Genomic DNA, 27,456 nt, shown 5'->3' on the forward strand with positions numbered 1-27,456 from the left:
CATTCCGTCACATGTCACACGTGCTCGGTTCTTGGCCTCTGGTCATCGCTGGCTGGCTCGCGGCTGGTCACTCTCGGTTGCAAATTTGGAACAAGTTTTGGTCTAGTTTGTATTTTGCGCCAAATATTTACCTGAAACCTGTCTATCATTTCTCATTTCTCGTGGCGTTCCCAGAGACAACCCCGTCAAAAGCACCGCGCCAAGTTCCTCTAACCCAAGATACTCTGCTTATCCTCCCACGCAAGGCCATCCCTGCTCTTGATGATGCTGTTGTCCTGCATCTCATCGACAATCAGGCGTGCAACGTTCTTTCCCATCAAGGCATTTGTCTCCATGGTGGAAATAAAGCTCTCCATGCCGGATGTGTAGTAAACCCCGGAGCCGACGATGGGATCTTGGAAGGTAACCCTCGGGGTTGCCTTGGGGTACGAGTTGAACACATGTGGTGTGTACCATGAGATCGGGCTTCCCTCGCCAGTGAAGTCCGAGGGAACTGTGGCATCGAACAATCGGCTGTAAAGGTACGGATCAGCTACGCTGCCCAAAGAACAACCAGGGGGGGGAAGCAAGGGGATGAGCACACACCTTAGAAATTCGGGGGTGATAACCTCAGGGGAAAAGACTTTGTAGACGTATTCCTTCTGTTGAGTCTGCGGGTTTGTAGCTTTGCCCAGGATGCTCATACTGAAGAAACCCGCTTTTCCAACTCCATCGACACCAGATGTCGGGGTGTCACCATACCCAAGAGTGGTCAAGACCATACCAGGCACTTTCTCCGACTCCGGCAGGTCAAAGAACAGAGGGCTTAAGGGGGATGGCGATATGAAGATGGTGACGTGCAGTTGTACGTAAGTGATCTGTTCGATGGGGGCTCCGAGAACCCCATCACCAACGGAGATGCCGCTGAACTGATAGGGGTTTGCCAGGATGATGTTGTCGAATGTGGTAGGGTGCGTGGTTGGGTTGCCTGGGGTGCTTCCGGACGTCGTCTGAACCGTGTACTTCGCCGGCCCGGATGAAGCCCCCGACGTCTTGTCGATACCAACAACGGCCGTGTCGAGATGTACTTGGGCCCCCGACTTTTGTACCATCTCGTGGAAGATTTGCCAATTGCCACCTTGGACAGCGATCGCACCTTCAGCGGCCAAGGAAACCTGGGACGTCAGTGGGGTGACTACCAAGGGAGGGTTGGCAAGCATACCATAGTGGTGAGCCCATGGAGGTTGGCAAGGTTAGAGGCGTAGTTGACTCGCGTGCTGGCTTGGATGAGATCATGGGAATAATGGGCGCCGACCTGTACTGTCAGCGGTGGACGGATCCTCGTGATCCGAAGAACTTACGTTATTGGACTCGAGGTATTCCTTTCCAGTGACACCCGTCACCTCAACCAGCTCAAGCTCTTGGGCGCGCTGGGTAAGCGACGGGAACGGGAAGTACGGTGGCTCGTAGAGGCGAAGGAACTTGGTGATGGTAGCGGCCGTCAACTGCTGAGCCCTCTGCGGGGCCGTGACTCCATAATGCCAGACGAGCTTAAGGATGTTCCACCAGGAGGGGGCGCTTTGGTCGATGGTGAAGGCGAAGCGGTCCCCGTCCCAGATGCCCAGAACAGGATCGGCATCAGTGTCTCGAACACTGGGCGGGAGTTCAAACTCCGCCATAGCATTAGACAGGATCTGGTTGGCCTGGACGAAGATGCTTGCGCCTTGTTCAACCCGCTGAGCCGGGTCATCAAAAGGGTTAATGGTGCGCGTCCGGCCACCAATGCGGTCCGTCTTCTCGAAGAGCGTAATGTTCACATGGACACCGGCCTCAGCAGCAAACTGCTGGAGAAAGTGCGCAGCGGATGAGCCCGCAGCACCGGCCCCTGGACGGCCATTAGTAAAATGCAACGAGTGAACCAGAGAGGTACGATAAAACTAAGAGGATGCAGATGAAAGGAAAACAAGTAATGCGTACCAATGATCGCAATTTGCCTAGTGGACTCATCGGTTGACTGCGCTAGACCGGCCCCGAGAAGGGTGATGGCGATGGTAGGAAGCCTGAAGTTGATCTTCATGATGAATGAGGGGGTTCGAGCAGGAGTGACGCAACTGGTGCTTCTTCAAAAGAGCTGGGACAGGTGGAAGGTGGTGTCATTTCTCTCAACCGAGTGAACTACGGATGAGCTGCAACTACTTATACACCTCGCATAACTGTCTGCACCGGCCATCAACCATTCCCTCATATCTCATATTCAGGGTCATTGACAGGAGGCTTGGGCATTGACAGTGCGCATCGACCACCTCGTCTCTGAGAGCTTGGTCGGTTGAGTTCGCTGTCACTTATCCATCACAGAAGGTGGTTGGTCGCATTCCTGACCGCGAGCTTTCGGGCAGGCAGTGACGGATTTGGGTCTCAATAGCGACGAATCGGGGGTTCAATAAGGAAATACATTGATGTAGGCGCCGCATTTTAAATGCAGGATCGCGCTTGTTATTCACATCCCACTCCGTCATAGCTCCGTTTCCCGCACTGGTCGGTCCGGAGCTGGCCCGAGCTTGGGGCGGGGCACTTCTGTCCCGCTAGCGCTGCCTGGCTGGCCCCTCCTTCGCTCGCACCGCACCACACAGCAGCTCTTGGCACCTGGAATGGAAATCCGCGAAAAAAGTTCGAGATCAACGAAAGCTCCAAGCCTAACCCAACACCTTTGCATTCCCCCCATACACGCACTGTCAGACTTGTGTCTTGCCAAGTCTCTGCCACCATGTCTGCCGCACAACTTTTGAATCCGAAGGCCGAGTCGAGGGTACGCCGTTTACACGTTCCAGCCAGCCGACTGGGGTGCTAACTGCTTGTGTTTACAGAGGCGGGGTGAAGCGTTGCGGGTCAACATCAGCGCCGGCGAGGGCCTCCAAGATGTTCTTAAGTCGAACCTGGGCCCCCTGGGCACCATCAAAATGTTCGTTACGATTTTGCACACTGGGTATTGGCCGATTTAGCTAACTAAAGATGCAGGTTGGTCGACGGCGCTGGCCAGGTACGAATCGATGCGAAGACGGTGAACGACTGCGGTCCGGCTGACGACATCCCATAGATCAAACTGACCAAGGATGGCAATGTCCTCCTCCGCGAGATGCAAATACAAAACCCCACTGCCGTCATGATCGCGCGGGCGGCGACAGCTCAAGACGACATTTGCGGCGATGGCACAACTTCAGTGGTGTTGCTGGTCGGAGAGCTGTTGAAGCAGGCCGACCGCTACATTCAGGAGGGTCTCCACCCGCGCATCATTACGGACGGCTTCGAGATTGCAAAGAACGAGGCGTTGAAGGTGTGTGTTCTTTCCTCGCATCTGCAGCTATTTGCTGACTCGCGCAGTTCCTCGACCAGTTCAAGCTTCCCCGCGAAGTCGACCGCGAGCTCCTCTTGTCCGTTGCCAGGACCTCCCTTGCCACCAAACTCAGCGCCAGCCTTGCCCAGAGCCTGACCCCCGACATCGTCGATGCCGTTCTCGCCATCTACCAAGCACCCGAGAAGCCCGATTTGCACATGGTCGAGATCATGAAGATGCAGCACCGGACAGCGTCCGACACCCAGCTCATTCGTGGCCTTGCTCTCGACCACGGGGCCAGACACCCCGATATGCCCAAGAGGGTCGAGAACGCTTACATTCTGACTCTCAACGTCAGCTTAGAATACGAAAAGTCAGAGATCAACTCGAGCTTCTTCTACTCCAGCGCCGAACAGCGGGACAAACTTGTCGAGAGTGAGCGTCGCTTTGTCGACGCCAAGCTCAAGAAGATTGTGGAGCTCAAGAAGGAGGTGTGCGGCAACGACCCGAAGAAGAACTTCGTCATCATCAACCAAAAGGGTATCGACCCTCTGTCTCTGGATGTGTTGGCCAAGAATGGCATTCTGGCGCTCAGGAGGGCGAAGCGGAGGAACATGGAGAGACTACAACTCGTCTGCGGTGGTGTTGCGCAAAACAGCGTCGATGACATGTCCGCCGATATTCTCGGGTGGGCCGGTCTCGTATACGAGCAGCAACTTGGCGAGGAGAAGTTCACATTCGTTGAGGACGTGAAGCAGCCCAAGTCGGTCACTCTTTTGATCAAAGGCCCCAACCAGCACACCATCGCTCAGGTGACGGACGCAGTCCGCGATGGCCTGCGCAGCGTTTACAACATGATCGTCGACAAGAGCGTGGTACCGGGAGCTGGTGCTTTCCAGATTGCCTGCGCCTCTCATCTGAAGAGCGATGCTTTCGCGAAGACGGTGAAGGGCAAGGCTAAGTGGGGTGTTGAAGCCTTCGCGGATGCTCTTCTCGTCATTCCCAAGACGCTTGCGGCCAACGCCGGTCTTGACGTTCAGGATGCTAGTAAGTACCAGGCCTCGTTGTCCGTAATGACATTGCTAACGTGTTCCCAGTTGCGACGCTTCAGTACGAGCACCGTGATGGCAACGTTGTGGGTCTTGATCTGGCAACCGGCGAGCCCATGGACCCCACGCTTGAGGGTGTCTATGATTCGTTCCGGGTGCTGAGGAACTGTGTTGCATCTAGCTGCGGTATTGCCTCGAATCTTCTCCTCTGCGACGAGATGCTGAAGGCACGGCAGATGGGGCGGTCAGGTGGGCCTGGTCCTGGGATGGATGGCCCGGAGGAATAAGGGAATTCTGTCTACGTCTGTAAGATATCTGCTTAGACAATGCAAGACAATAGACGTGATGGGAGCCAAATGCGATCTTTGATGCATACATCTGTGTGCGGTGCGGCCAGGCCCGTAGGCATCCTTATCGGAGCTCCAAATCGAGCCAAGGAGGGGCAAACAAATTGGATTCACATACCCCGCCAAAATTTTGTCGCTGCCGGGGACCTGCTGCAGCCCCAATAGGTATTCACTACTACGGCGCAAAGAAGCCACAAGTTGGTGTTTATCGCAGGTCAAAATGGCGCCGTATGATAGCGATTCTTCTGGTGGAGAAGAGGAGGACTTTACAGAGACCAACGTCCTACTTGGGTACGCCTCACCCGACGCCAATGGCGAAGAAATCAGTCGCCTTGGAGGTCATCCAGTACGTCGTCTTCGTGCTTTACTGCTTGCTTTTACTGCCTCACAGGGTATCTGCTGACGTGAAGCTCCAGGACTGGCTAGACACAGGCAAAGCGCCGTCAGCGGCCCTCGCGAGATGCAAGGTGTGCAAGGACCTGATGGTCCTCATCTTGCAGCTCAACGCCGAACTCCCAGAACGGTTCCCAACCCACGACCGCCGGTTATACGTCCTCGCCTGCAAGCGGAAGAGCTGTCGGAGGAAAGAGGGAAGCATTCGCGCGATAAGGGGGGTTCGCGTCTCTGCCGAGGCTCCGACTGCGACCCCCGAGAAGAACACCCAGCCCGAGGAGAAGGTAACCGCCAAACCTCCCTCGCAAGGGCTCGGGGATGCCCTCTTCGGCGCGAAGCCAGCCACAGCATCTGGAACACCGCGCGTCAACCCATTCGCGACCCCATCCACCCAACCAACAAACCCCTTCGCCCCTAAGCCCGCCTCCGCAACACCAACAAACCCCTTGGCCAAGCCGCAACCCGCAACAACCACCGCCCCAGAACCATCCAAGCCCGACCTCGACACCACAACCACCGACCTCCCCAAAACATTCGCGCAGACCCTCTCCCTCAACAACCCCCAAGCCACACAGGGCCCACCCCCTCCTCCAGAACCCTGGCCCGAAGTCTCCGCCCAACCGGCGCCCTACCCCATCCGCTGGCTCTCCGACGCCGAGTACGAGACGCTCGACCCCATCACCCTCCCCACCGTGCCCCAAGCAACCACCGTGATGGACATCGACTCCACAGACGGGTCGGGCTCGGGCGGCGGGAAGGAAGACAAGGAGGTGTTCGAGTCGAGCATGGACGCGACGTTCCAGAAGTTTGCGGACCGCGTGGGGCAAAACCCGGAGCAGTGCATCCGGTATGAGTTTGCGGGCCAGCCGTTGTTGTATGCCAAAGGGGATGCGGTGGGGAAGTTGTTGCATGTGAGTGAGAAGGAGAAGGTCGCGACGAGCAAGGGCCTGCCGCGGTGTGGGAGTTGTGGCGCCGGGCGGGTGTTTGAGGTGCAGCTGACGCCGCAGGCGATTCAGGAGTTGGAGTGTGAGGAGGATGGGTTGGATGGGATGGACTGGGGCACTGTGATTGTGGGTGTTTGCGAGAGGGATTGTCAGGAGAGGGGGGTTGGGGTGGGGGAGGCTGGGTATTTGGAGGAGTGGGTTGGCGTGCAGTGGGAGGAGTTGACGATGAAGAGGTAGAATGATATACGGAGATCAGGATAGCAGTAGCTGTGTGGGATTTGGAGTCATGTCATGTCTTCGTGTTGGCATCTGCACCTGCAATGAGGCTATGGTCTAAACATAGAACCCATGGTAATCCAGATAGACACCCACCCTCCCACTACCCATCCGCGGCGTGACCATGCCGCCGCAACCCTTGAACGCCGAAGCTTTTGCCACCAGATGCAAGAAGAAACAGCCGCTGAAGAAAAGCGGCGTAACGTTTCCGTCGTCAAAATTAGAATGAACCATTTCCGGCCACGAGGCAACGGAACTACGCGCTGTCCTCCCATGATCGTTTGATGACCCGGCTGAACATATCAACCGATACGTCTTCGCGGATCTCGGTCTTCTTGGCCTCGTTATCGGCATTCTTAGGAACCTGCACAACGCCCTCCTCGCTGACCTTCCAGCCGCACGTCTCGACGACGAACTTGGTAGCCTCCTCCTCGCTGTCCAGACCCAGGTAACCCTCGAGCACGCTGGGCTGCACCTCGCGGAACGCCTGACCAAGCAGCTGGGCGATGCGTACGCGGATCATTTCCTCGAACCCGGCGATGTCGGTCGTCAGGTCCGCGTAGATGTCATCGCTGTCGAGCGTCGCCCAGAAGCGGGCGTACTGCGCACCCTCAAGCTGTGCGTTGAGCGCCCGCAGCTTCGATACGGCTTCAGCGAGGTCCGATGTCGAGTTGGGCCCCGGGTTGGAGTGTGATGGGGAGAGCAGGTGTAGGGAGAGGTCGAACTGGGGGGACGGAAATTGTGTCATGGCCTTGACCAGGATGTTGGTGATCACTTCATCCTTGATCCGGTCCGGGTTGAGCTGGTAGCTTGACGCGAGCTGGTTAGCACGGCTTGCCTTGCACATCAGGGTGTTGAAACAAAGCGAGAGAATCCTCATATCAGAAAACACTAAAGGTTGACCTCATCGGCGGCCAGGCGGGTTAAGCCCAGCCGTAGTCAGGCTAATAGGAAACGTTGATTGGACATCATGGAGAGGAGAGCAAGAAGTTGAAACTAGGGTCGGGCTAACTCACAGCTTAAGCAACGCCCGGTTGGCGTTGGAGTCGCAGAACTTCTCCTCACATTGTTGCTGCAGATAGGCCTCGAGGACCTCGGCCGCTTGCGGGTTGTACCGCTCGAGGCCGTTGATGATGCTGCGGATCTGCTCGGGCCGCTCTTGGGGGTCTTCACCGTTCATGGTGGGCGAAGTTGTGGTTTGACGTCGCGGGGTTGGAGGAGGAAAATTCGGTCCTCGGAGTTTTAGGTCCAACCCTTCCTGGTGGGTCCCACTTGAGATTTGGTTTTGTGTGTGCCGAAATCGGTTAGTGCAGAGGCGGGGCCAACGCCCAGGGGGTCATGTGCTTGCGCGACCAGCTCGTGGGGCTGAAACGCGCAGGCATTCGGCAACAACGTCATCAACGACTGCGCGATTAGGCTCAAAGAAGACAGACTCAGACTCATCATCAACACCCGCATAAAAGATCTCGGCATTAGATCTAGATGACTTGGTTATGGGAAATTGGTTTTGTTTTATCTTTCGCAGCACCTTTTTAGCTTAGACTCCATGGCCAAACCTTAATATCATCACGGTCACTTCACCCCAACATGTCAAGCCCGGCAAAGAAACGAAAACTCAACTCGGGCGCAAAGGAAAAGTCGGCACCCGCCCGAGGCCTAGAATATTTCTTTGCGAAACAAAGGCAAAATGCGTCCTCGTCAAATACACCGTCGAGCCAAGAGAGCATGGCTCAATCTAGCCAACCTAGCGACGTCAATGGTCATTTGACGGACGAAGAGCTTGCGAAGAAACTCCAAGCCGAGTGGGATGCGGAAGTCAGGGGTACTTCTAGCCAGAATACGCCGCACCCCCAAAACCAAAACTTTGATGCTGTTGTTCCGGAGGCTGGGCCCTCGGCATTGGAGACGCGTACTGCTGCAGAACCAGCCCCATCACCTTCACCTCAAGTTCCCCAGGCAGTGAAGACTACACAAACCTTGTCGCTTTCCTCAGCCTCCGCGACCGCAGATCAGGTAACAGCCTCCATCCCCTTGGACGAAAATCCACTGGCCTTCGAGCCCACCAAGTACATTCCCAAGTTGCAAGAGACCTGGGCAACCGAAGGTGGCGATGCGTCCTATGCGTTGCTTACTCGATGCTTTGTGTTGGCGAATGGTACCCAGAGTCGGATCAAGATTGTCGACACCCTCGTGAACACCATCCGGCTTCTTATTGAGGGAGACCCTGCCAGTTTACTGCCAGCCGTCTGGCTGGCAACGAACGCCATATCGCCGCCCTACATCTCAATGGAGCTGGGCCTCGGCGGCGCTGCAATTTCGAAAGCACTCAAGCAGGCTTGTGGGCTAGACCAAAGGGCACTCAAAACGCTCTATGATAAACTTGGGGACCCCGGTGACGTGGCATTCGAGGCCAAGAAGAAGCAGAGTTTCACCCTTCGCAAACCGAAACCCCTCACCATCAAAGGGGTTTTCCAGTCACTGGTCAGGATTGCTACCGCGCAAGGCCAGGGCAGCGGGGATGTTAAACAGCGGTTTGTCGACAGGCTGTTGCAAGATGCACGCGGAGGGGAGGAGAGTCGCTACATCGTCCGGACGTTGTGCCAACATGTAAGCTGCAATCGAGTGTTTCGTTTCGTTCATAGTCGTTAACACTTTGTAGCTTCGTATCGGCGCCGTCAAGACAACCATGTTGATCGCCCTGTCACGGGCATTCCTACTCTCCAAGCCACCCGGGGCAAGCTTCCCTATCCAGAATGCGCAAGATCTAGCCAAGCTCAAGAAGGATGAGCTAGCAGAGGTGTGGGCCAGAGGTGAAGAACTTGTCAAAGCATCTTACGCGCGGCATCCCGACTACAACGACCTCATACCCGTCCTCCTAGAAATCGGTATTTCCGATGAGCTCCTGATCCGGTGCGGGCTCACGATACACATCCCTTTACGGCCGATGTTGGGCAGCATCACCCGCGACCTTTCCGAAATGCTCACGAAACTCCAAGGTCGTGATTTTGCCTGCGAATACAAGTACGACGGGCAACGTGCGCAGGTCCACTGTGACACCAACGGTAAAGTGTCGATCTTCTCGAGGCATCTCGAACTCATGACAGACAAGTACCCGGACCTGGTAGCCCTGGTTCCCAAGTTCAGGGGCGACGGCGTTGAGAGTTTCATCATGGAGGGCGAGGTGGTGGCTGTCGACCGTGCCACCGGCGAGTTGAAGAACTTCCAGACCCTCACCAACCGCGCTCGGAAGGATGTTGCTATCGGAGCCATCACCATCGACGTGTGTCTCTTCGCCTTTGACCTGATGTACCTCAATGGCGAATCCCTTCTCGATCAGCCCTTCCGACGGCGGCGGGATCTGTTGCGGTCGCTGTTTGTGGAAATACCCCATCACTTCACCTGGGTCAAAAGCTTGGATGCGACGTCCCAGGACTCAGAACCAGTCCTGGAGTTCTTCAAATCCGCCCTAGAGAACAAATGCGAGGGCATCATGGTCAAGACCCTCGACAATCTCCCCACCCTCGAGTACCGCGGCGACGAGCCCGACCAGCCACCCGAAGAACCACCAGGCACAAAACTCCCGCCCAAGAAAACCAACAAACCCAAACGCCCCAAAACCACCACCCCCACATCCACCACCACCACCACCCCAACAACCCCACCCCCCAAAACCCGCCGCAAGCCCCTCCTCGCCACCTACGAGCCCGACAAGCGCCTCGACTCCTGGCTCAAAGTGAAGAAGGACTACGGCACGACCTCCGACACACTGGACCTCGTGCCGGTGGCGGGGTGGCACGGGCAAGGGCGCAAAGCGCAATGGTGGTCGCCCATCCTGCTGGCGGTGCGCAACGAGGAGACGGGATGTCTCGGGGCGGTGTGTAAGTGCATGTCGGGGTTTACGGATCGGTTTTATAGAGAGAATAGGGCGTTTTATGGGGGTGATGGTGACGGTGATGGTGGGGAGGGAGAGGAGGGAGGGAAGACGAATATCCTCGCGCGTAAACCGGGGTTTGTGGACTACGACGGCCCCGAGCCAGATGTGTGGTTTGAACCGCAGGAGGTGTGGGAGGTGGCGTTTGCGGATGTGACGGTTAGTCCAACGTATACGGCGGCGATTGGGCTGGTGAAGGAGGATCGCGGGCTGAGTTTGCGGTTTCCGAGGTTTTTGAGGAAGAGGGAGGATAAAGGGATAGAGGAGGCTAGTACCAGTGAGTTCTTGGCCGGATTGTGGAGGAAGCAGGAGGCGAAGGCGCCTGGGGTGGGGGAAAAGAAGGGTGGTGATGGTGTGGAGGAGGCAGAGGAGGACGTCATGGAAGAATGATGGTCGTTGATCTTGGTAGTTTATTCTTTGGCTATTTCGGACATATTACCAACTACGACGTCTATTCCTTCCACGCCCGGTACACGATGCGGCAACCGTACTTCTCGCCCTTTTTGAGCAGCATCTGGCTCTTCCACTCATCGACGTTGCACGCGTTGACCCAGCGGCTAGGCTCCACGCAGAAACCGCTGCGGGCACGACGCGCCGCGGCGCCCTGCACTTCCGGCACGTCGATGTACTTGCCAGTGTAGAACTGGAACGCCGGCTCCGTGCTGGACACCTCGAGGTGGATCTTGGACTCGGGGTGGTGCGCGCTGACGAGCTTGGTCAGCGGCTTCGACCGGGTGTCGATCGGGACGGTGTTGGGCGCCTCGTTGACGATGAAGCAGTCGTCGATATCCGGTTCTTGCGGGCCGAGGGTGAACGCCTTGTTGCCCTCGACCTTGCTGAACGGCTTGGGGCCGCTGGTCGGAATGCCGCCCTCGTCGACCGGGAGGTAGCTGTTGGTGGCGAGAGTGACGACGGTGCCCTCAATTGAGGGGCCGCCGGTGAGGTTGAAGTAGCTGGTATGTGTCAGTTTACCGACCTTCTCGGCCTCGTCTCGACTTTGGAAACATACGAGTGGTTCGTCATGTTGATGACGGTCTCATCCGCACCACCAACCAGCTCCGCCTCGTACTCGATGCCCAGGACAACCACCTCCTTCCCGTCCTGGACCTGCTTCCCGACGGTGTACACCACGGTAGCCTCCACTGTCCCGGGGAAGCCCTCATCCCCATCCTGGCTCACGAGCGAGAACTTGACGCTCTCGCCGCCATCGAGGCCCTCCACACCCGGAATCTGCTTCACGCCGACGGGAGTGGGCCCGTCCCAGATCTTCTTGCCCCATCCCACCACGCCGCCATGCAGATTGTTGGATCCATCGTTGGCGGTGAGGGTGTAGGTCTTGCCGCCGTTCAAGGAGTCGAGCTTGGCGCCCTTGACGCGGTTCGCCACGCGGCCAATGGTCTCGCCGAAGAAGGGGGCGTTGTGGCTCTGGTACTGGGACTGCTCGGGGAAGCCCTGCACGATGTTGACGCCGCCCACACGGAGCTCCTGGATGATGGCGCCGAGCGGCAGAAAGGTGACGGGCGTGTCGGACATTTTGGCGGTGGATTCGTTTGTGGTGTGTTGGTGGATGGTTGTGAGGAGAGTGCGGGGAGTGATGTCAGAGGGAGTTGGAGGAATTGGGGGATGGAGGGGTTAGTTTTGGTGAGGTTTGGTTGGCCCTTCTTTAAAATAAGGGCTCAATCCGGGTGCAACGCATGTGGCATTTCCCGCAAGCCAAGGTCAGCCATCTTCAACACGGGCAAACGGGAAAACAAACAGGATGAACTCTCTTGTCGCACATGATGCCAGCCTGATTCAGGCTATATTGCGGGATGAAGGAGTTCCCCTCTTTTGGTGGAGAGCTTGCTGAGGTCCTCCGCTTGGCGTGGATCGTGAAAATGCGGGTTGCTGGCAAGTTCAGGGTTAGGGTGACTTACACCCTATCCACCAGACCTAACCCATGTGAATGCTTCAAACAATTTCGAAACAAGTGATACCAAACATGTCCGCCAGATTCTTAGCTAATGGTTGTCAACTATTGACCATCGCACTTGGTTTTATTCAGCCTTATTTTCCTTCAACCCTAGCTCTGCTTCGACCAGAAGATGATGAGACGTAAGACGAAAGCGGCATTAGCGTGTGTTCACGACGTTGCGATGAGATGATATCACGTCAAGACGGATGAGAATACAAGTCAAACAACCCCCATTGAATTGCTATCTTTGTCGGCTTTTATATGTTATATAGGCCCACTTCACAATAAGACGCCACACCAGCCTCACCAGCCCCTCTTGACCGCTGTTAGGTCCGCTCGCAGGGTCAAAATATCCTGCTCCAGCTTTTCCATCCTCTTCTTATGCTGGTCCGACTGCAACAACATAATGTCTTGTTCTAGCTTCTGAATCCTTCTTCCTGTGCTGCTTCGCTTCACGAGCGATACCGGCTGCCATCCAAACAACCGTTTTCTCCAAAATCCTCATACGCTCCCTGAGGTCGATTGTCTTGATCTGCCGTCCCGACTCCGCTCTGGTCGGTTTGTGCTCTTTAGGCTGTAAGGATTCTTGTGAGCAGCTGAATCGGGACGGATAGCAATCTGTGTTGGGGGCTCGGTAACTCAGAGTTGAGCTTTACGTACCTGTTGAGAGGGAGGAGCATGGTGGGCAGTTGACTCTGCGCTCCCAGGCGAAACTCCCTTTGCCGATGCGCCCTTGGGCATGTCGGACGATTGCTCGTCCTTGAGAGCCTGGGTGGCAAGATCTGCCGCGCGCTTGGCCTGTTTGCGGCGCTTGCAGAGAATGCGGCGTTGCGCTTGATATTTCTTTGACCCCATATTTAGTGTTGTAACGGTGAGGCAGCCAAGTCTTGTAGATATAGGATGGTGGCTGGTGACAAATTTCAGGTTGAAAACTCCACGTTGACGGGTGCGAAATCACTGACAAGAAATGTAGAGTCCTTGTTGAGATGGTGGCAGGGAATCATGGATGAGTTGGATGACAATAGAATCGCACTGTGTATTTCAAGGATCATAAGAGGATTAACCCAAAGTGCAAACCTGAGCTTCCCAACACAATCGCACGGCCATGAAGTTATCACGGCGTCGCGTTAATCGGGTATGTGGGGCAGGCAGCCAAACCGGCCGGCCGCCACGGACTGCGGGCTCGGCCGGTGCGGTGCGACCCACTTGCCCAAAAGGGAACCCGACTCCATGTCTCGATGTTGTGTTGACAGACCACAGCTCGGCTTTCCAAATGTCTTTTATTTCAGGGAAAAGACTTTTAATCATTTGGAAATATGTTTTCCCAGATTAGGTCATTGCACAGATTATATTCAGTTTTGAACTTCGTTCCTCACGTACATGCCTATGCAACCTTGCCATGTTGGAATCTGAACGCACAATTTACCTATAAAGCTGGGGCTGGCAATAATTGCGAGTCATATTTCCAGGGACGCGTTCTGTACGAAATCAATACACATCTTGGTCCGGAATAAACACTTCGTGGTCTCTTTCCGCTGGCTACTTCCCCATCTTTATTCAGCCGCCGAACAAAGTTCTACTTGACAAGATACAGTTGGATCAACGTACGGCGATGCCCGGCGTTTCTAGAAACGGAGGAAGCGTTCTCAAGACATATGCGGACCTGAATATCGCGATGACATCTGAAAGCTTTGTGGAAAATCCGGGAACCCCGAATAATTGGGAAGCTATTAGTTCAAAATACCAATGATAAACTTCAAAGGCGGTTCAATTAAGTTTCCAGCCCTTGGCTCAAACGCGAAGATACCTGTAAAACCCTCAATAACAATTAGAACTAACGGGCACAATATTCCTAATACTTTCTCAGGTTTTTCCTCCTGACGCGTTTTTTCCTCACGCGTTCTCGTTATTCCGTGGGGGGGACTTCCTTCTATCTGATCTTTACGCGTCACCCTCACCCCCGCGACTGGCCACGCTTTTCGCTATGCACTCGATTTCCCTGGTTTTCTATTGTCATTAATCTTTTCCTATTGTACCTTATTGAACCCTATTTTCCTATTGTTTCGGAAAATCAGCGCCAGACTGACCCCACCCTTCCACACTATTTAATTCCTCTTCACCCAACTCTTCCTTTTCTCCCCCAACTTCCAATTTCTAACATCGCAAGTTCTCCCAGCTCGTCCAACTCTGCGCACATACAATCAAAAAGCCCGCCGTCCCTTCTTCTCGTTCTCTCTCTTGCTTGTTCTTTTTCTTTTTTGTTAAAAAAAAAAAAAAACCATCCCACGATGCCTTTTCGCACCAAGTCCGACCGCTACGCGCGGCAAGGAGTCGCCAAGCAGGAGGAGCTTACCGCTGCCGACGAGGTGAGATCCCCTTGTTTTCATTCTTTTCACATTTTTGTTTTTTAGCCTGCCGCCGTTGGGGTCGGATCGCCCTCGCCGCGCCAGTAAACTGACAGGTCGACAAGCAGGTCTCCGACATGGAGGTTGACACCGAGCCCGGCCCCGCGACCTATCAGGCCGCCCGGGGCGAAATCCCCGTTGTCATGGTAAGTCCTCGTTACACACATCGATGTTCCAGACCCAGAACGCCATCACACTCGCTTTCCCTTCCCCCCAACCCCCTTTTGATCACCCCTTCGTTTGCTGCCGAAAAACCTCCCGGGCATAACCCACAGCCGCCTACACCACCAAGAAACCGATATCCACATCACCCGGCCTGGACCTGTGCGCCAGACTGAAAGATGCGGCTGATTCTTGTGTGAGGGCTGTCTGATGCGGGCGCACTGAGAGGGAAACCTCAACGTCGCTGTGGCTCTCCAGGCGGGGGTTCTCGGACTCATGTGCCTCAGAGTAGCCTTTCATTAGTTGTCCGCATGGGAGGGTCTCCAGATACACTTCATGTGGCAGGCCGGGAGCCGTCGCTTAGCAGCGCGGCTTCGTCGCGCAGACTGTTCGAACTTTACGGAACCTTGTTCCCATAAAGTTCTTTGGAGATGCAGCACTCTCGCGTTTTCTGGCACTTATGACTTACTCAGCTTTGTTCGCCCATTGCTGACTGGACTTAGAACGCAGGCACCGCCAACGAGAGTGCGCTGATCGAGACCGCCGCCCCCGACAACGCCGGCAACACCACCAACACCACCAACACCACCGACACGACCGACCCGACCGATCCCGATGACACCTTCAACATGGAGGAGATCCTTCGGGCGCTGGAGGCGGTGAAGCGCGGGACTACCAGGGAGAACCTGGACGCGCTGCTGGCTGCCGCGGACAACGATGTCGGCACCCTGTTGGAAGTGGCCACCAGTGGCCGGGTCGACCGACAGGGGATCGACATCCTGTTCGCGGCAGCCCTCTTCCGCAACCACCATTTTGTCGCGATCAGCTGGGACGACGTGTTCAACTCCCAGGTCGAGATAAAGCAAGTTGTCCTCACCCTGGATGCGCATATGCACGCCCTCTCCCGCCGTCTCTCCGAGTACGACGGTCGCCCCCCGATTGCTGCCCCTGTCTCCGCTCCCCCCTCCGCCCCTCCCCCCGCCGCTTCTCCCGCCCCGCCCCCTCCCACCAGCTCCGCCGCCCTCGCGGGCAGCACCCAACCCACCGCCGGCATGTCGGCCCACCTGGCCGCCCGCCTCGCCGCCCTCGAGGCCATGGTGGAGCGCCAGGAGGAGCTCCTCTCCGCGGTCCGGCGGCACGGCAGCCAGTGGGACGCCGACCGCGGCGCCATGGATGCCGTGTTCGACCGGATCAAGGAGGTGAGCCGGATGCGGGAGGACGCCGAGACCGCGCGCTTCGAGCGCATGGACGAGGAGCGGGAGCGCAAGGTCGAGGAGCTCGACGACAAGGTGGACGAGCTGGAGAAGAAAATCGACGATCTCAAGGACCAGCGCGACGAGGACGCCCACCGCTTCCGCCAGATGCGCAACCTGCTCGTCGCCCTCTCGGATGGCGACATCACGATGAAGGAGGTATGTCGTGATTTCTGCTGGCGTGGTTTGATGATTTGGTTCAATGCTAACACATTCTTTCACAGTTGGGAGATCGTGTCCGGGCCCTCGACATGTATGATTGAAGATGGGGCGGGCAGGACCATGAATTTTCAAACATGTCATCTTGTGGCGTTTGGTTGCTGATGCTGGAATGGCCATGATACCCGGGAACTACTGTGGCGTTCGGAGGAGTGGGGAGGAGTCGGTGTTCAAGGGCAAGGCATTGTGGTTTACATTTATTCAAGGTTCCAGGCCGTGAAGGCACTGAAATGAAGTTAGCTCCAAGGCTGTATTGCTTTGCGCTCCTCATATTCCCAAGCTGCAGTGATCCTGTGCCAAAACCATCCGCGATAAAAACTGCCCAGCTAACAGACCTAGCCGCTTCCAAGTTTCGCTCCCAGCTTCATGTCCTGAACGGCAATGCAGATGTCGGCTCACAGCGACACCTGTTAGCGGCAAAAGCACCTCAAGACCGATTCAGTCAGCTTGCCACGCACCAATCAGAATCAGAACCAACCCCTCAAGATGAATGCAGGTGTGGTTTCCCGAGCTGAACTCCACATCCCCAAACCTCCAACATCAACCACTCACCATTACATCCATCCACCACCAACGCCCAAAGCCCAGCAGCGCACAAAAAAACCTCATTTTGCCCCCAACCCAACCTCCCAAACCAAACAACCATTGAACCACCCACCATGACCCACCCCCCCCTCCCCCCCTCCACCCGCCACCCCCACGAACCCCTCCCACACTTCCTCCAACGCCTCCCCCCCTTCCAACCCCCCCACACCACCACCACGCCCCCCCACCACCCCCTCCCCCGCTGGTACTGGATCACCAACCCTTACAACCCCGCAGGCTTCGACAGTTCGGGCGACGTCGAGGGCTTCACGCGCGCGGGCGCGGCGCTGCTCGGCGAGTTCCGGCGGGCGGTGGAGTGCGCGGCGCAGGAGGAGGGTGGTTGGGGGAGGGTGGAGGGGTGGAGGGGGGTGTTGGTGAGGGAGATTGCGGCGCTGGCAAGGGGGTTTGGGGTCGCGGGGGGGAAGGTGAGTTATCATTCTGTTTTGGGGTCCTGGTTGGGGGTGGGTGTCTGTGGTAGTGTGCTGACTTGTGGGGTGTGGGTTAGTGGATGCTGTTCCCTTCCGAGAGTGAGGTCAATGAGGTGTGGCGGGTGGTGTGTGAGGGGGTGGATGCTGGCCGGCTTGGGGTGGGGGCCAAGGTGTCGACGTCGGGGCTGCAGGGGGATCCGGCGAGGTTGATATGCGTGTATACCAGGGATTTTACGGATGTTGAGGATGTGAGGAGGGTGTTGGAGGGCCTGGTGGCGATGGGACTCGTCAGGGCGGACATGCCGCGGGGGATTACGTACAAGTGTGATGCGTATACCCATTTGGGGATCTATGAGAACAATGAGTATGGGATTCGGGCGAGCATATACGGGAGCAGCGAGATGTTAGCGGGGGATTGAGTGGGTGGTCTCGAGGCAACGATGTTGCGCGAGGTCCAGGCATAATATTACTGTTGGGGTTGTCTGAGACTGCCTCTTACTGAGCGTCCGTTGGGAGGTGCACGGAATCCCTATTCTCGCCAGGACAGAACACAACTAGGTACCCAGCTCCAGCCGTTCTGGTCATCGTGACTACAATGATGACCCGAAGGCCTGAGCACTCATATTCCGGCAGGCTGTATCCAAAAAGGCAGCACGGTAAGTATCACCCCCACCTCAGGCTTGAAGCAAACGTCCCTTTACAAGGGCAGAGATGTCATGGTGCTCAAAAAGAGGAACCATCCCTCCCATGGTTAGATTGGGAGACGGATGTAAAGGGGCCACCCGGGGATTGAACCCGGGACCTCTCGCAGAACAGTACTCAGGAGTGAACCCTAAGCGAGAATCATACCACTAGACCAGCGGCCCTTGTTTGATGTGCTGCCGGTACTTGTTAGGGCGGTGATAAAGGGTTTTCGGAGACTTGGTTGACTCATTCGGTGGGTGTGGTTGTGGAACCTGGTGAGGGCTTGGGAACAGTGGAGTCGCTGTGGGGCGTGCATGTTTAGGGGTTTTGCGCATAAAAGTTCTGTGGCGGTTCACAGAGGTCCCGAATCAGTACCCGTGCCACGGGAGCAAGAAACCGCGCCCTCTAAACAACAACGAAGACTAGAAGCTGAGGAAGTTTGTCCCCGGTATTCCCGCTGCTCAACCATGACAGAGGAATTGTCTAACTGGTCGCCATTCTTAACCAATATCAGACCAATGGGCTCGTTGTTTACCCTGTCCCGGGACCGCCAATACATACGAAGGCATTGACGTCTTCGAAGGGCATGGCTAGGCCGCTCGAGAGCGACCTTTGGATTCGTTCAACACGTTAGTCACCCGCCCAACCCCACCAACTCCGAACGCCATTGCAAGAACGACAAAGCTGAAAGGACACACCCATTTCAGCCCCTGACAAGATCTCTTGCTCTCTTCTTTTCCTCCTCGCCGAGTACCCAGGACATGCCGTCCTCTCCTTCCTCGGCCCGAAGCTCCTCCCACTCGTCCTCCTCCATATTGGCCACCATGAGGATCTGCATCGTCTTGCTAAAAGACTCGCGCAGGTTGTAGTTGACGCGCGTCACCACTCCAACGATGTCGCCAATGTCGCGCTCCATGCGGATGGCGCCGTGTGCCGTGGCGCGCCCCGCGTAGCTCCAGACACGCTTCTCGAGCACGCGCGAGAGGTACTGGGCCGCCATTTCGTGCAAGATCGCAAACGGCTTGGGCGCCATGATCCGCGCGATGGGCTTAACAAGGCCATCCCAGCCGTGCTCAAAGCGTCGCGCTGTCTCCACATGGTGCTCTTCGTCGTCGTCGTTTTCCGCCTCTAAAAGGGTACAATAGTCTGCATTGCGGAAGGTCTCGATTAGAACCGCCCGGAGGCATGGTTTCATGACGTGGTTGAAGAGGATCTGGATGGCATTGTTGCGGAGCGTGGTTGTCGCCGAGATGAAGGAGGTGCTTAGTGTCTGTAGAGTTTTGGTGACGAAAATGACATCGTTTTCGAAGGGGAAAAGGTCTTCCAAGGCCGGCGGGGCCGTGTTGGCCGTGCTGTTGGGTTGGTGGTCTGCCGGCGTAGCGAGCAGGCTGGAAATGATGCGCGCTAAATACTCGTTGGCTATCTCGAGGCTGCTGATCAGGACGATGAGGGTTATGACTTTATCCGGAGAAGCACCGCCCTGGACAATCGCATCGGCCCCGTCGTCTATTTTCCTCTGCAACATGCCAACAAAGTCGGAGCTCAATACTCTAGCTGTTGCGGGGATGACCGAGCTTACAATCTCCCGTTGAGATGTTGATATCGCCCGTTGCAATACGACGTTGACAATGTACATGACATCGTCAACGGCGGAGATAATATACGGCGGGGTACTGTCGATGGGCTTGTCTATACTCCATGATAGTCCTCTAGGCGCTTCATCGAGCTGTAGGGCTTTCTCGATGGATCCTCGGAGGAAGAAGGTACTCATCAGGTTGTAGGGAATAATCAGCTTGTCGGATAACTTTCGCTGCAAGTTGGATCTGGCCAGGACATCTGGTACTGCTAGGGGCGTGGGTTCGGGAGTATGGGGGTTCTGTATCTCAACAAACCGATTAGTATCAGTTTGGGGGCGTAATGAATCTGGAGGATGGCAACAAACCGTGTACTTCCTGGCGATAAATTGCGAATATAAGGACCACTGTCGAAGTATCGCTGCGACCTCGCTCAGGAGGGTGTCCACGTCCTTTATATTGATGCCCTCATCCTCGCCATTGATGGAGGAGTTGCCAGCACTCGCTTTCTGGGGAGGAAGGAAGCTCCGGACCAGAAACGAGAATGGATAGCTCCTCACCTCGGTTAGTTTCCGATCCACCTGTTTCTCATCACTCCATAGATCGATGATGACCCCCCCTTGAGCATCCGCTTCTAGTTGCAACTTGTCGATCACCCGTACCATCTTGCCCATACCATAGTGCCTTTCCACCAACCCTCCATGATTATCTATAATCTGCGCAATATGCCCAAACAGCTTGATAAACGCGTTCACGTAAAAGGAGCCATCCTTTCTCGCCCCCGCCGCTACCATACCCTCCTTGAGGACCCCCCTCGCAGCACTTACAACGCCTTGGCAGACGTACCGCCCATAGGCATCCAGCCCAACATCCCCCCTGCCGATGAGAGGAAAAAGCTTGAAAAAGCGCGTTGCCCTTCCGTCATCCCCGTCCTGGCCCGCCTTTTCAAATTCTCGAAGAAACAAGCCACAGAGACTCTCCCTTGCCGTCTCGAGCGTGGTAGATGGCATGTCCGGTACCTCGATGGTAGGGACCACCGCATTGGCGAACCCACTCCGTACAATGTTATCCGGGATCCGCCCGGCACGCGCAATGTAGCCCGCGGCTGCCTCCCAGTCTTGTGGCGCCCCCATACTACCCACCACCCCAGCCACGCACGCCTTGAGCTCGGCCACCTGCTCCACAACACGCAGGGCATCCTCGACACGCGACTTCTCGAGATCCAGGGCGCGTACGCGACCAGACAGCCGGCCCGCCGTACCGGCGGCGTCAGCGAGGATCGAGTGCGAGACGGAGCGGGCAGCGATGAGCTGTGTGCCCAGCACGGCCCGGGGCGAATCGAGGCGTACGAGGTCGCGCTTGAGCTCAGCGTAGGGGCCGAGGAGGGCTTCAAGGCGAGTCGAGAGGGTGCGTTCTCGGGCGTGTAGGCCGGAGAGGGCGGCTTGGACGTCGGCCACGGAGCTGGTAGTCTGGAGGACATGGGGGCGGCCCTGCTTGTGCATGGCGGAATCGCTGGTCGTTTCGGTTGGTGTCTGTTTCGTGTTGGCTGATCATAGCGCATGGAGCTTCAGCCGACCTTCCCTTCCATCAATTTGAACGCGATTTAAACGTACTGGACCCGTTTAAACGCGTTAAATCTCGCGATTCAAATGTGGTTTCATTCAGCGATTCAAATGCAGTTGGATCAACGTAAGTGTGCAGTGTCGAGAGAGCCTCACAATCGAAAGGCTGTGGGCGGTAAGCTTGGCACAACCAGGTACCTTAATTCAGGTTGTTTTGAACTCGGCCTTCGTAGTCGTCGAGGTTCGTACACTACCTAAGGTACATACTTGCTTCCCTGTCAGTGGCCGGCACAGGGATGAATTGACAGAGGTTTGGCAGCAGCTCGCAGGGCGTTTGGCGCGCCCCACCAGTACAGAGGAAACAACCTACAGGTCTTATGCACCATACATACCGCTAAGTTATGCAGTGCAGTAACTACATATATATAACTAGCGGAGTTGGTCAGTTTTTGAAGACAGCTTGCCGAGATACGGAGGTCGCTGAGCTCACCGAGGTTGTTTGGGCAGAGCGTGCGGGCCTGCCCGATCACACCTGCTAAGCAGGTGGGGTCCTGCCGCGAGGTTCGAGACGCAGCGAAAGTCGGCGGGTTAAATCCGACCAAGGAAAAGGAGAGTATAAAGCAACCACTGGCATGTCATCATCGATCTTAGTGAGCTTCGTCGATGGAATGAGTAAGCACCTGCATTTTCATCTTTCGGACTCCTTATTGTGTTTCCGAGACTTGCTGTGCTGAGTTAGGAAGCCGTTGGGTTGATGTTCGCACCTCCCGTTCCAGAACCCTTAAACCTCAGCTCCGCCGCCGAATGCGGCTGTGTTCTACCCAATTAGCCCAACATCCGCCCACCCAACCCAAAATTACCATCTTCATCAGCTTCCCAAAAGGCCGCCAAGATGGCGCACAACGAAGTTTTTCAGTATTCCATCATCTCAGCCCTTGTGGATGGAGTCGCCTCACACGGCACACCAATCGCACGCATTCTCGAGCATGGCGACCACGGCCTCGGAACCTTTCGGAACATGGTTGGCGAGATGATTGTGCTCGATGGCGACGTCTACCAGATGAAGGCGGACGGGTCCGTCGTGCACATCAACCCCGAAGAAACAGTCACGCCTTTCGCCACTGTGACGCGATTCAAACCCACAATCACGGAAAGGGCTACCGTGACTGGCAAAGCTAGCCTGGAAAAGCTGCTGACGGGCTTGTTCCCGAAGGCTCGAAACCATTTTTTGGTCGTTAGGATGGATGGCGTGTTTAAGGAGGTCAACGTAAGAACAGCTGGCGGACAGACAAAACCCAGGGAAGGCATGGTATCTGTGTGCGCCCGGCAAACGACTCACACCTTTAAGAACGTCAAGGGCACGATTGTTGGGTTCAGATGCCCGCAGTATGTAATGGGCGTCAACGTGGCCGGAGACCACTTCCACTTCATTGCCGAGGACAGGCAGCAGGGAGGCCACATTCTCGCTTTTGAGACAGACGGTGACGTGGACATTTCGGCGGCGCAGATGTCCAAATTTCACTTGGAGCTCCCAACCGAGGATGACGAATTCAACGAGGCCGAGTTGAAGTTGCAGGCGCAGGACATCAAAAAAGCCGAGGGATGAATTCAAGGCTGGGTTTGGGAGTAGGTACCTAGTTACTGTGTTGTATGCTACGGCCTGATATTGCATTTTCCTGATCTCGTTAGGCTGCTGAGTTGTCTGGTCCTTCATCTATCGTCGTCTCCGATCTGCACAGCCTCGGAATCTGGGACAAGTCATCAAAACGCTCTCGTACCCCGCATCTCAGGTACCTACAAAGATAAAACACCAGGTCACTCACCATATTGGCGCCCAAACCCGTCACCTCCAAACCACCCTGGAAATGCGCCGCTTCTTTCGCCGTCACCGCAAGGGATCAGGGGACAATAACGTCCCGGGCCAGGAACCAACATCAGGATCGCCAATAATAAAGCCGCAGCGAAGTGCACCCGGCAGCCATGTCTGTACTTCTCTGTGCGAGGGCATTGCAAGTGTTCCACCACAGTACCATGAGTCGATAATATCCCAACTCAGCCAGTCGCTAGGCGTGGCGCCCGACAGCTTAACAGTATCGAATATCTCCATGACCAACGCCCGTGTCGTGCCGGGCGAGACCCGCGATGTGATGTCGGAAGTGCACGAGAGGAGAGACATCAAAGGCAACACAGAGCTGGCGCGCATGCCCCTGGCCCTGCCGACGACATACCAATACCCACCACTTCCACAAGGACATGCGCGATTTCTCCGACTGGGGGGATTAGGATCCCACCCTTTGGCGTATCTGGAATCGCATCCGCTCGCAAAACCTCCGCCTTACATTGCCATCTCATACTGCTGGGACCCGACCAGCGCCAGGCGGGGCATGTTCCTAGACATGAAGAGCTTCAGCATTTCGGAGACGGTTCTCGAGGTCTTGAACCAAGTGCAGGCCTCGCAGCACGCAACCGGGTCGCGCGAGCTGCTATGGATCGACCAGATTTGCATCAACCAGGACGATCAGACCGAGAAGCTAGATCAGATGTACCGCATGGGCGAGATCTACTCCAGGGCGAGCAAGGTGTTCATCTGGCTCGGCCCGACGGCCAACCAAAGCGCTTCGGCGCTTAAGAACATGGGGCGAATGCTGAACGAGGTGGCCGCTTTGAATCAGGCTACCGCGACCAGGGCTGATCTACCAGACGATACTGCAGCGACCATCAACGAGGACCATGGGCAGTATTATGGCCACCTATTCATGAGGCCATGGTTCCGCCGTCTGTGGACCATCCAGGAGGCGCTGCTAGCGCGCAAGCTAGTCGTCATGTGCGGCTACCAGGAGGTCGACTTCGGGCTGCTGGTCGAGCTTGCATCTGAGATCTTGACATACGGCTCGCTGGATTTGATTCGGTTTCCGGGTGCTTCCGAGGACGACATGAACAACGCCATCATCGGCATCGTCAACCTCAACGCGCTGCGGCTAGGAGGCGCTTCGATCGAGCAGATGCTAGAAGGACTAGACATCACGAGATTCCGAGGTCTGGTGGGAGAGTCTCGCTCGCGGCAAGTCACCATGGCCCCTGACCGGGTGCACGCCATCATGGGCGTCGCACCGCACCAAGTGCGCGAGTACATGGCCAGCCTCCAGACCGTACAACCAAACCAAACCATGTGGCAGCTCTACGCCCAGTTCGCCAAATGCATGCTAGAGCACGACCCAGAATGGTACTTCCTGTCCTCGGCCCCCTCACGCGACCGACCCAACCACGACACCCTCCCCTCCTGGGCCCCCAACTTCAACTCCAAACCCCCCTTCGCCTCCGAACTCACGACCCCCTCCTGCGGCTTCTCGGCGGGCCTCTCCCCCTCCACCGCGCACCTCACCAACCGCAGCATCAGCGCGACCGAGCTGACCGCGCAAGGGTTCCGGCTCGACACGGTCAGCGACATCATCCCGCAGACGGCCTTCCGCGAGGCCAACCAGAACATGAAGCACCACGACGTCTACGGCGACGCCACGCGCGAGTGGGAGCAGGACTGCATGCGCCTCTGCCAGATGGTGTACGGGCTGGGCCCGGACCAGTTTCCGCGCTTTCATGTGGATATTTTGCTGGCGCATTCGCATGCGGCGGCGGGGGGGCCGGCGATGGGGGGGCGCGCGCTCGAGGCGTATCATATCTTTTGGATGGGCTGTCGGTTGAGGGATGAGGCGATTCGGCAGATTAGGGAGGAGGGGTTTCCGCTGCCGGAGTATTTGAGGGGGTTGCCGGATGCGGTGGAGAGGTTTGCGGATAGCGCGGTACGGGCGTGGCGGAATAAGTTGCCGGTGGAGGAGTATGGTATGTTGTTGCAGTTTACGGGCACTATGAAGGCGATGTGTTCGGGCCGGCCGTATCTTAGTACGAGTACGGGGATGTTGGGGCTCGGCTGTCCTGGGGTGAAGATTGGCGATGTTATTTGCATCTTGTACGGCACGACGGTGCCGTATGTGCTGCGGCCGAGGCCAGACGGGACTATGTCGTTTGTTGGGGATGCGTACATTCACAATGCTATGGATGGGGAGGCTATCACATCTGCGGAAAGGGGCCCGGATGAGATTATTCGGATTCGATAGATTGGGAGAGGACTTGGTATGTGGTAGCGGGATATCGAACCTTGCGATGGGATCATGGATATGGATATCGTTTGTTGTGGCGTTGTCCAGGGGGTTATTCCAGTTGAGTTGGACTTCTTAGTTGGCATGCCATACCCGCATTTTCTCCTGCAATAAAGTCCACAATCAAATATCACATCTGAGCAGCGGAAAGAATATCAAACATGGAGAATGTGCGCTTCCCTGAAATCCGTATGGGGGCTGCGGTCAATGTCTTACCGTTATTAGGATGACGAATCAAGGAGACCAAGCCGCGTCTCGGCACAACTGACCGCTAATTCCGGGGTGCAATCTCACGACACGATGACTCCCGTCTGCTCTAGTTATTACTCTGTACCACCCTACTCGACCCCTTATCGTCCGGCGCCCGACCCAGGGCTGCAAGGCAACCCGCCTGGCTCTTCTTTTGTAACGATAGGTGTCTTTTTAAACCCGTCGTCCTGTTAAACACAGCAATTTTGCTACAAGTCGACAGCGGTCAGCGATTCCGGTGTCGCGGCTGACGCGTCCCGTTCAAAATCAATTGGCAACCATGGCATCAATCAAGCAGTCGGTCATTCTCGGCCTGGCCACATTCACCATATTCTCATCCGCGGCCTCCATCCCCGACACAAACCCAACCGAGTTCGGCCCCAGCAAGGCAGCCGCGCAGCACAATGCATTCGGCATCTTCAACGCGGTCCACTCGGCCATGCGTCAATGGGGCTCCTCACTCAACCACAACGGCATGTCCCTCTTCGTGGTCACCATCCCCCCCGGCGTGCTCCTCCACCACGGCAGCCCCAACTCCACCCCACCCCAAGGACCAGAATGGCTCGCCTTTGAGATCGAGCACGCCGAGCTGTTCGCCCACGCGCCCCTCCCACCCAAGCCACCAACCACCCCTCCTCTAACCCCCTTCTCCCCCCATCTGCCAGATTCCCAACACCCCCTTACCCAACCCCAACCCCCACCACCCCCCTCTCACCAAAATACAACCAACGGCTACCTCCAAACCTACCTCACCACGCACCCCCTCCCCCTCCTCTACCTCGACGGCACCTCCGCCGGCAACACCGACATGGGCACGCTCGACACGCAAGACCTGCTCCTCCGGCTCGACCGATCCGCCTCGCTGTGGGACGAGCCCGCGCGGGCGCGCGCCCTGTGCGACCTCGTGGTGCCGTGGGGCCTGCACGGCGTGCTGCGCATGGAGGCCGGGTTTGAGGTGATTAAGTGTGATTTTTTGGGAGAGGGTGCGGGTGGTGGGATGGAGTTGGTGGGGGCGGGGGAAAGGCCGGATCCGTTTGGGAGGGGGGGTGTGGGAGGGCCCGGGGTGGGGGGGGATGTGGCGAGGAGGGGGGTGATGTGGGGGTATATTCGGGCGGTGGGGAGGAGGTTTGGGGGGGTGGGGAGTGGGAGGGTGAGGGTGGATTGGGGGAGTATGGTGTCGGCGTGGTTTTATGGGGGGGTGGATCTTGGTGGTGAGGAGGGGGGGAAACCGAGGTTGGTGGGGGTGGGGGATAGGGAGTTGAAGGGGATGAGGGATAGGGTGGAGGAGGTGGTGAAGGCGCGGGTGGGTGGCGAGGGGAGGGTGGTGGATTGGCAGGGGGTAGTGGACTTGATCGTGGCGCGGTATGCAGACCGGTTGAAGTATATGGCTGATGGGGTCGAGTCTCTTGCGTGGATGCAGGGTGAGCTGAATGGGTTGCTGAACACGCATATTGACTACTCCGAGGAGGATGAAGGATACCAGGCCGCTCTTGGACGCTGCACTCGGTATTACACCAGGGTGGCCGTCCCCAACACGCAGGAGGATCATCTTATCCTGGCGGCCATCGAGACTGTCACTCACAACATCTGCTCAACACTACTTACGGTCCGGAAGTTGGTCGTTGAGAATACCCATGCGGACGAGGATTCAATCATTGCGGCCAAGGAGGCTTTACGAGTGTTAATGGGCAAGTTGGAGTGGACCACATGGAAGCAGTGCGCGGGCTGCAACTTTGATGAGGTGTGCTTCATCCCAGTCTGGCCGTTTGGGGACAAGGCGTCATATGAGGAGCCGAACTGCCGGAACGCGACGACTCTTGACAAGGGGTGGTGGGATCCGGCCAGCCGGTACTGGCACCCCATGCCGAACTTGATGCCACCACCAGATGAGAGCGAATAATGTGCGTTTGATACTACACTGATTCTTTGTGATACTTTGTGATTCCTACCAACTCATCAATGGTGTTTTCCCTCCAG

At 56.6% G+C, this 27,456-nt stretch overlaps 13 protein-coding genes and 1 non-coding gene across 14 annotated transcripts; 8 read left to right on the forward strand and 6 right to left on the reverse strand.

Annotated features, from left to right (window-relative positions):
* Positions 1 to 95: 95 nt before the first annotated feature.
* On the reverse strand, positions 96 to 2,489 carry F5144DRAFT_583013 (Prenylcysteine lyase-domain-containing protein). The gene is made up of 5 exons (XM_066789535.1): positions 1,957 to 2,489; positions 1,341 to 1,864; positions 1,202 to 1,294; positions 586 to 1,154; positions 96 to 513 (listed from the first exon to the last, which is right to left on the reverse strand). The coding sequence occupies exons 1-5, from the start codon at positions 2,054 to 2,056 to the stop codon at positions 210 to 212; spliced, it is 1,590 nt and encodes a 529-aa protein (XP_066640081.1). The 5' UTR covers positions 2,057 to 2,489; the 3' UTR covers positions 96 to 209.
* F5144DRAFT_583014 (chaperonin Cpn60/TCP-1 family) lies at positions 2,490 to 4,846 on the forward strand. The gene is made up of 6 exons (XM_066789536.1): positions 2,490 to 2,785; positions 2,844 to 2,938; positions 2,995 to 3,016; positions 3,074 to 3,310; positions 3,358 to 4,357; positions 4,408 to 4,846. The coding sequence occupies exons 1-6, from the start codon at positions 2,744 to 2,746 to the stop codon at positions 4,644 to 4,646; spliced, it is 1,635 nt and encodes a 544-aa protein (XP_066640082.1). The 5' UTR covers positions 2,490 to 2,743; the 3' UTR covers positions 4,647 to 4,846.
* On the forward strand, positions 4,787 to 6,428 carry F5144DRAFT_358762 (programmed cell death protein 2). The gene is made up of 2 exons (XM_066784379.1): positions 4,787 to 5,052; positions 5,123 to 6,428. The coding sequence occupies exons 1-2, from the start codon at positions 4,927 to 4,929 to the stop codon at positions 6,278 to 6,280; spliced, it is 1,284 nt and encodes a 427-aa protein (XP_066640083.1). The 5' UTR covers positions 4,787 to 4,926; the 3' UTR covers positions 6,281 to 6,428.
* A 147-nt stretch (positions 6,429 to 6,575) lies between these two features.
* F5144DRAFT_495372 (COP9 signalosome) lies at positions 6,576 to 7,499 on the reverse strand (the record flags this gene model as incomplete). Its single annotated transcript, XM_066786098.1, has 2 exons — positions 6,576 to 7,128; positions 7,336 to 7,499. The coding sequence occupies 2 exons, from the start codon at positions 7,497 to 7,499 to the stop codon at positions 6,576 to 6,578; spliced, it is 717 nt and encodes a 238-aa protein (XP_066640084.1).
* Positions 7,500 to 7,700: 201 nt separating this feature from the next.
* On the forward strand, positions 7,701 to 10,927 carry F5144DRAFT_359001 (uncharacterized protein). Its single transcript, XM_066784381.1, has 2 exons — positions 7,701 to 8,926; positions 8,979 to 10,927. Exons 1-2 carry the CDS (start codon positions 7,907 to 7,909, stop codon positions 10,638 to 10,640), a joined length of 2,682 nt encoding a protein of 893 aa, XP_066640085.1. The 5' UTR covers positions 7,701 to 7,906; the 3' UTR covers positions 10,641 to 10,927.
* Positions 10,671 to 11,922, reverse strand: F5144DRAFT_358997 (galactose mutarotase-like domain-containing protein). Its single transcript, XM_066784380.1, has 2 exons — positions 11,260 to 11,922; positions 10,671 to 11,203 (listed from the first exon to the last, which is right to left on the reverse strand). The coding sequence occupies exons 1-2, from the start codon at positions 11,781 to 11,783 to the stop codon at positions 10,702 to 10,704; spliced, it is 1,026 nt and encodes a 341-aa protein (XP_066640086.1). The 5' UTR covers positions 11,784 to 11,922; the 3' UTR covers positions 10,671 to 10,701.
* A 585-nt stretch (positions 11,923 to 12,507) lies between these two features.
* F5144DRAFT_632712 (uncharacterized protein) lies at positions 12,508 to 13,204 on the reverse strand (the record flags this gene model as incomplete). The annotated part of the gene is made up of 2 exons (XM_066792508.1): positions 12,508 to 12,597; positions 12,865 to 13,204. Coding segments are annotated over 2 exons (354 nt in total), but the record flags the coding sequence as incomplete, so codon positions are not given.
* Positions 13,205 to 15,855: 2,651 nt separating this feature from the next.
* F5144DRAFT_583022 (uncharacterized protein) lies at positions 15,856 to 16,410 on the forward strand. The gene has a single exon (XM_066789537.1). It carries the CDS (start codon positions 15,866 to 15,868, stop codon positions 16,346 to 16,348), a length of 483 nt encoding a protein of 160 aa, XP_066640088.1. The 5' UTR covers positions 15,856 to 15,865; the 3' UTR covers positions 16,349 to 16,410.
* Positions 16,411 to 16,902: 492 nt separating this feature from the next.
* On the forward strand, positions 16,903 to 18,151 carry F5144DRAFT_657901 (uncharacterized protein; the record flags this gene model as incomplete). Its single annotated transcript, XM_066793200.1, has 2 exons — positions 16,903 to 17,253; positions 17,334 to 18,151. The coding sequence occupies 2 exons, from the start codon at positions 16,903 to 16,905 to the stop codon at positions 17,673 to 17,675; spliced, it is 693 nt and encodes a 230-aa protein (XP_066640089.1). The 3' UTR covers positions 17,676 to 18,151.
* Positions 18,031 to 18,122, reverse strand: F5144DRAFT_t166. Its single transcript has one exon. It is a non-coding gene; the product is annotated as a tRNA-Pro (tRNA).
* A 492-nt stretch (positions 18,152 to 18,643) lies between the features above and the next one.
* On the reverse strand, positions 18,644 to 21,016 carry F5144DRAFT_605859 (COG4 transport protein-domain-containing protein; the record flags this gene model as incomplete). The annotated part of the gene is made up of 2 exons (XM_066791460.1): positions 18,644 to 19,816; positions 19,883 to 21,016. 2 exons carry the CDS (start codon positions 21,014 to 21,016, stop codon positions 18,644 to 18,646), a joined length of 2,307 nt encoding a protein of 768 aa, XP_066640090.1.
* Positions 21,017 to 21,492: 476 nt separating this feature from the next.
* Positions 21,493 to 22,812, forward strand: F5144DRAFT_359116 (alpha-acetolactate decarboxylase). The gene has a single exon (XM_066784383.1). The coding sequence runs from the start codon at positions 21,969 to 21,971 to the stop codon at positions 22,680 to 22,682; it is 714 nt and encodes a 237-aa protein (XP_066640091.1). The 5' UTR covers positions 21,493 to 21,968; the 3' UTR covers positions 22,683 to 22,812.
* Positions 22,812 to 25,490, forward strand: F5144DRAFT_359012 (heterokaryon incompatibility protein-domain-containing protein). The gene has a single exon (XM_066784382.1). The coding sequence runs from the start codon at positions 22,942 to 22,944 to the stop codon at positions 25,186 to 25,188; it is 2,247 nt and encodes a 748-aa protein (XP_066640092.1). The 5' UTR covers positions 22,812 to 22,941; the 3' UTR covers positions 25,189 to 25,490.
* A 269-nt stretch (positions 25,491 to 25,759) lies between these two features.
* Positions 25,760 to 27,379, forward strand: F5144DRAFT_595544 (uncharacterized protein; the record flags this gene model as incomplete). Its single annotated transcript, XM_066790701.1, has 3 exons — positions 25,760 to 26,070; position 26,462; positions 26,777 to 27,379. 3 exons carry the CDS (start codon positions 25,760 to 25,762, stop codon positions 27,377 to 27,379), a joined length of 915 nt encoding a protein of 304 aa, XP_066640093.1.
* Positions 27,380 to 27,456: the final 77 nt, after the last annotated feature.

This window comes from Chaetomium tenue, assembly GCF_020726465.1.
Source record: "Chaetomium tenue strain MPI-SDFR-AT-0079 chromosome Unknown F5144scaffold_6, whole genome shotgun sequence".
Taxonomy (NCBI): domain Eukaryota; kingdom Fungi; phylum Ascomycota; class Sordariomycetes; order Sordariales; family Chaetomiaceae; genus Chaetomium; species Chaetomium tenue.